Here is a 6,945-nt window from a genome sequence, read left to right on the forward strand (position 1 = left end):
ATTTTCATTATTTCGGATAATCGCGGATCGGATCTAAATGAGTTTTGCACCCGGTCGTCATGGTCCAAAATGGCCTTAGATATTTGATAGTACACCTGAAGTTGCAAATTATAATTTTGATGATATTATTCAATACAAATATATAAAAATCTACAAATCTTTTAAAATAATGAAATGGAATTTGAGCACATGAACTAGTGTCAAGTTACAGTACTTTGAATGTAGAATACATGTATTAAACAATTTTCAAGAATTAAAACATTTTGCTAAATTACATCCCGATATAAAATGAATCACAGTGAAATATGATTAGCTCCATATTTTATGAAAGTGCTGCTTCAAATACACACGGATGACATGAATCAAATCGACAGTTGATTAAAATAAACACAAGTAGATAAGATTTCAATGATACCGCTATCGTTGATAACGTTTTCGAACAATAATTAACAAATTATATTCGATGATAAACGGTGGGACAAATAAGTGTATATTTTTTTGTTGTTTAAAATGTATTTTATAGATACTCATTTATCGAGGACCTGGATAGTGTTAGCATTGTGTTTCTATTGGTTTTGTGTGGTGAATTCGCAGTGCCAAGTCGCGCAAACCTGTGTCCACGACGCCACAGTTTCTGATTGTCTTGCTGGCGAAGTTTTGGCACCAAATGTACACATTTTCAATTGTTGTCCTGCGTGTCGACTACCTGGCCCGAGTAAGCATTATTCAGGCTTACTTTATTGATACTCTAATTTATAGAGCTTGTACTTGATAATTTTAAAATGTTGCGTTCTTTGTGTTTCTTTTTTTTTATTGCTTAGATGGGTGGACGAGCTCACAGCCCACCTGGTGTTAAGTGGTTACTGGAGCCCATAGACATCTACAACGTAAATGCGCCACCCACCTTGAGATATAAAGTTTTAAGGTCTCAAGTATAGTTACAACGGCTGCCCCACCTTTCAAACCGAAACGCATTACTGCTTCACGGCAGAAATAGGCAGGGCGGTGGTACCTATCCGTGCGGACTCACAAGAGGTCCTACCACCAGTAAGTGGATGCAATATTTATAAATTTAACTTATTTTGACGTGTCGGAAGTTACCTGTTATACGATCTAGTCGTTAGGAACGACCACCGCAGATTCCGGGAAAGGACTTATTATTAACTCGAATAAAGTGTTTCTTTAAATAATTTTATTCAACTATTGCGCAATTGTATTGTAACTTAGCGTATTGTCATCCCGTACGGGAATCACCAACCTATATAGCTAGATTTGTCGCTAACACACATGCGTTCCGGTTTGAAGGGGTGTTTGAGACACGGACTACAATAGAATTGTGACTGCGACCTCCCGTCCCAAGTCAAGCAGCGTTATTCAAGTTGAGACGTCTGTAAGCTCCGATAACCACTTAATATCAGGTAGCTTATGAGCTCGTTAATGCAGTAAAAAAACAACTTTGTTTTACGTGCGATATAAATTAAGTGGAACGCGATATTTTAGATATTATGTGAGCTAATCATAAAGGTCATTCGTAAAGGTACTGGCTCTGCTTTACTAATTATAATAATGTTACATATAATTAATAATAACAAACATCATTTTCTAACAAAATAACACATTGGACCCACTGAGGAGCTTTACATTTGTATAATCGTACACTTTTGAAGAATTGTTCGAGATACCTTCATCTCGTTTTTACCATCGCACCGCCCGCCACCGGAGTAGAGTTCATCTATACTAGCTGGAGCCCCTGCGGTCATCTACAGTGCGTTTCCAGAGTTCTTTTTGCCACGTACCATCCGGCTATGGAATGAGCTCCCCTCCACGGTGTTTCCCGAGCGCTATGACATGTCTTTCTTCAAACGAGGCTTGTGGAGAGTATTAAGCGGTAGGCAGCGGCTTGGCTCTGCCCCTGGCATTGCTGTTGTTCATGGGCGACAGTAACCACTCACCATCAGGTGGTCCGTACGCTCGTCTACCTACAAGGGCAAAAAAAAAAAAAAAACTTATAATTTGGTACCAAATGACTAACAACCAAAATTTTATCGTGAGTAAAACCACTTCGATAAAGCGGCACGACACGAGAACCCTCTCATCGTGGCCGCCGGTAACTACATTCCCGATCCTGCGGACAGAATGGAAAGCAGTCGACGTTGCCCCAAACATTCATTTCGGATTCTCCCGATCCACTAACGGTGCTTTTTTTAGGTGCCTCAAGCACCGGTCATCGTTCTCGTCGAAACCGTCGCTTGCGACGAAGGGCTCCACGAGTAAATTAACCCACAGGCACAGCCCACTGAGTTTCTCGCCGGATCTTCTCAGTGGGTCGCGTTTCCGATCCGGTGGTAGATTCTGCGAAACACGGCTCTTGCTAGGGTTCGTATTAGCAACGTCGTCAGATTTGAGCCCCGTGAGCTCACCTACTAGTTAAGGTTACGCTGAAATAGCCTATCAAGGCTCTCAGCTCGGTAGAATATAAAAAAAGGGAGTAAAATTAACAGAGATAATTTCTAATATGTACTCTTTTTGTTCTGTAGCTGATCCGGGCGATGGTACGGAGTGCAAACCACCTTCTAGCTGTTTACCTGATGGTTCTTTTGGACCAGTACAATGCAAAGGCGATATGTTCACAGGACGGTATGTTTTTACATACGTACAGAAGAGCTCACGACTTCATTGAATTTAGCGAACACCGGAACTCAGAGATCGCCACAAAAATGTTACCACTCATCAGATCAGGTGGAAGTCTCAAAATAACGTCCATCTTAATCACAAAACAGTATATATGTATAGATAGGCAACAACAACACATCGATGCGCGTCATAATATAATGTTAGGTGTTACCCAAACATTTTGATATAATATTTTACAATCAAAAAATTAAACTCATTAATTATTATACTAGTTTCGAGTTACATCCATCGTGCCAATGCATTACTGTATCCAAACGCAAGAATGAGACATATTTATTTGTTTTAATACAATTTACACAGGTGTTTCTGTTCCGATAAAGATGGAAACAGAATATTTGGACAAATGTGGCGGAATGAAGCTAGTGACATGAGTTGCGGTGAGAATGCATTCTTAGTTATCTAGTGCTGTTTGCCCGAGAGTTAAATATGTAGCAACAAACAGATAAAATGTATGACATACCATAGCTGTTACTGTTGATACTTTTAATTTAACAATTAATTTTCAAATGACATCTATTCAAAAAATATTTTCGTTTTAAATTTAGCAGCTTTTTATCCACATTGCATTATTGATTCGTACAAACTAAATTTCGGTTTCAAAAACAAATATATGTGTGAGAAGAATATTGATTTGTCAATAGTTTACAGCCTTATCGAGTCACTGTCAATGTCCCGTGACATTATATTAACCAAAGACATTTTTGTTTCTGCTCATATTAGACAAAAGTATGCTCATATTAGACAAAAGTAGCTAAGTTTATGCTTTGTCTTATGACCTTTAATTTTTTAGCATGTAGCAGAAGACGAGCCGAAATAGAAGCATCGGGAAGAAAATTTGTAACACTACACTGTACTGGTAACGGTGATTATGAGCCCTTACAATGTGATGATGGGCTATGCTGGTGTGCAAATGTTAAAACGGGACAGCCAACGGTCACCCCAGTTCCGCAAGAAGATATGAAGCGTTTGCCGTGCTGTAAGTACCTTATCAGTCGTCTAAAGAGAATCTGACGGTGTAAGAATTTTTTCTTCTGTTTATAAAATTGTCAAATTATATAATTTAACCATCGAAATTTCTCATTCGGTACTATTCATACTTTCTATATTATCTCGAAGCGTTGTTCCAACCCCAATGCCTTTTAAGAGATTATTTTTGGAACATATCCTGCATATAAATAGCTCTCCTCCAACGACGTTTCCCAAGAGCTCTAACACGTCTTTTTTTCAAACTAGGTTTGAAAAAGTCCTTAAGAGTCTCCAGAAGTGTTGACGTCAATCAGCAAAGATAACTACCTACCGGCAGCCAAACTCGCCTGCCTTCTTTAAAATAACGTCAAAAATAATCTAATGCCGAAAACCGGAGTTTAAACCGTAAAAATAATTTTTGTCTACGATTCGCGGAAACTGCAGAAAAAGACGTACTTACATATAGTTTACCTCCTAAATAAAATAATATAACCAAACTTTTGTTAATTTAAGGTTCTAATAGCCAAAAACATTTACAACAGTTACCTATATACTTTTGCAAAGTATCAGCGCATCTATTAATTAGGTTAATTCTGAACTAGGGCGGTAGCGACGTGTTGAGAAAGAGGGCAACCACCTCTGAAGGTTGACTCACTTCCTATATCGATCAGGCTCTGTTTCGCAAGTGTTATGATTCTTTTAACATTTAATGAAAATATGTTTTTAATCTGACCTATATGTTACTTAACTGTAATTGAATTCGTTAACTAATATATCCACAGATAGTGCGGGAGTGGCAGGCGAGCAATACTTGCGAAGATGTGAAAGTTTAGTTCAGTCAATGGCGACGATTAATCAAGAGCAAGCAGAACATGGCACTAAGTTTTTCGGTAACCCCACGACATTCTGTGCTTATGATGGAAGCTATGGACCGTTTCAAATACGGAACGGAGTGTATGTATCTATTAAATTTTTGGTGTTTTATCAAATAAAAAAATGCAGAATATATTGAGCACCTCTTTTAAATGAACTACTAGTGGAAGGGCTAGAGGTAAAGCACAGGATCGCCATTATTTAAAGGAATTGTCATGAATTGCCTTATGTTTTACGGTGGACGGCATTATTCAGATTGTGGTGACTGTAGGAATATCAGTGTCGGCCCAACTCGTCTAACGTTAGTTTAAAAAGTTATTTGACATTTGACCCATTGACCTTTATAATAATTTTAGACAACATTTAGAATAACTGCATATTTTTCCAGTGCATACTGTACTGGAAGGGATGGTGAGATACTGGGTTCGTGGCAAGTTATAAGCAGTGAAATGTCTAGAATGAATTGCAGTAAGTATTGATATTAAAAAGGATTAAATAAATCAGCATGGTGACTTAATTACACAACACAAATGTAAGGGGTAGGAAGGAATTACAAACATAGCGATACCGTTAAGACTGATAGATTTGTATTGTGCCACAGAGACCGTTTCACAGCCGTGACCCTGTTCTCAATACGACGTGCGATTCCGCCCATCTCTTCGTAATGTTGGAATGTTGAACGCGACTAACCAAATTGTTATTTCGAAAGAAGGGAAACAATAATATTGTAATGAATACTTCAATACCATCAAACAAATTGTGAAACAACTGAACGGGACGTCTGAACGCCCGGTTTTCTTTCCGGTTAATACTAACACAAATATTAATTAAATCTTCAAATATTTGTATAGTTCGAATTCCCTCATTATTTCTACGTACAATATTAAAAATTAGTGAAGTAACAAACATTAAATGTCAAAGAGGACGAACAGTTTTTTTTAATTTAAAGTACACTATCATATTCCTTGATGAAACGAAGTAAAATCTTTGCTATTATAAAGGTTTGCTTTTAAACTTTTAATGTCACATTTTCGACTTACAATTTCTCTAGTATTTGTGAAACGATAAAAGTGATGTAGGTTTATCAACTGAGCTAGAGCTTCAATTAAATTTACAAAATAAATAGTTCTTCGTTTATTTGGTTTTGATAACAAATGATGTGAACACACATGAAATTTAAAAACTTAGAATAAATACGATGGAAGACAGGAAGATACAATAAGACAATATTATAATCTAATGTTTACAATCCATTTGAGAAGTTATAATGTACCAGAATTAAACTGCAAGGATCTCTGTTACAAAAATGAAAAGATCCTATTTATTCTTCATTGAGTAGCTACGGACGAAAATGGATAATTAATATTTTCTGTTCATTGGAGTCGATGCTGTAGGCCCATGTAGGCCATACATTTTTAGTGGTATTTCGATTTCTTTTTTTTCCTACCTATGCTGATAGCCTTAGGAGGCTATTTCAGCTTACCCTAGCGTGTGTAGGTGAGCTCGCGGGACTCAAACCGGAGAGTTGCTTACACTGACCCTAGCAAGAGCAGTGCTTCGCAGAATCTACCACCGGATCGGAATCGCGACCCACTGAGAAGATCCGGCGAGAAATTCAGTGGGCGTATTTCGCTGTAATGCTGCTATTACCATACGTAGCAATGGCAACACTATTGTATCTGGAAGTAAAGCTGTTTAACACCCGCGTACCATATACGTTTATGGTATCTGCCCTATCAATTCTAAAGGTTCTTAACTACGCCGTCTGCATTTATTTCTCTTTTGTTAAACCCAAATTTTGAACCACTTTTAGCGGTTGAATATCGGTTTTCCGATACATTAATTGTTTTTTTTTTTCTTTCTTTCAGATTGTGCTCGCGACACCATGATATATTTCCCAGAACGGGGCATGACTGTGACGGAAATATGTTTGGCTAATGGCAACTACCAACCGCATCAGAACGTTGGAGACGTATACTATTGTGTTGATACTGACGGTTACCCGATAGAGTTTCTAGATGAATGGCCTTCGGATAGATGTGCCAGTTACGCCTGAGAAATTATGCTTTATACACATTCACAATTTATTACATGTAATGTAATGTAAATAAACAATAAAAACATTCTTCTTCTTTTTCATCACCTTAACCCGCCAGGTGGGGTCGGTACAGCTAATTTTTCTCTTCCATTCTCTTCTATCAGCTGTCAGCTCAACACTCACTCCTCTCTCTCTCATATCGTCATTCACACACTACATCCATGTCTTCTTCGATCGACCTCTTCCCCCTCTACCTTGCACTACCATTACCATACACCTCCTAGTAACATGCATCATTACAAAACATTATTATTATTAAGGACATCTGTCTTAATTACGTTTAAAGAAAAAAACAAATCCACTTAACCACCAGG

The 6,945-nt window shown here is 37.8% G+C and overlaps 1 protein-coding gene across 1 annotated transcript; it reads left to right on the plus strand.

Annotated features, from left to right (window-relative positions):
• The first annotated feature begins 464 nt into the window (after positions 1–464).
• LOC114247546 (uncharacterized) lies at positions 465–6,658 on the plus strand. The gene is made up of 7 exons (XM_028180542.2): positions 465–715; positions 2,538–2,637; positions 2,995–3,071; positions 3,485–3,670; positions 4,443–4,614; positions 4,922–5,001; positions 6,402–6,658. Exons 1-7 carry the CDS (start codon positions 511–513, stop codon positions 6,587–6,589), a joined length of 1,008 nt encoding a protein of 335 aa, XP_028036343.2. The 5' UTR covers positions 465–510; the 3' UTR covers positions 6,590–6,658.
• Positions 6,659–6,945: the final 287 nt, after the last annotated feature.

Source organism: Bombyx mandarina, chromosome 11, assembly GCF_030267445.1.
Source record: "Bombyx mandarina strain Sakado chromosome 11, ASM3026744v2".
NCBI lineage: Eukaryota > Metazoa > Arthropoda > Insecta > Lepidoptera > Bombycidae > Bombyx > Bombyx mandarina.

What these genes read in the sequence shown, in the direction of transcription:
- LOC114247546 (XM_028180542.2), top strand. Translation starts at nt 511, where the DNA reads ATGTATTTTATAGATACTCATTTATCGAGGACCTGGATAGTGTTAGCA. An exon ending in TATGAAGCGTTTGCCGTGCT is followed by an intron (nt 3,671 to 4,442) that starts GTAAGTACCTTA and finishes ATATATCCACAG; the next exon opens with ATAGTGCGGGAGTGGCAGGC. An exon ending in TTTCAAATACGGAACGGAGT is followed by an intron (nt 4,615 to 4,921) that starts GTATGTATCTAT and finishes ATATTTTTCCAG; the next exon opens with TGCATACTGTACTGGAAGGG.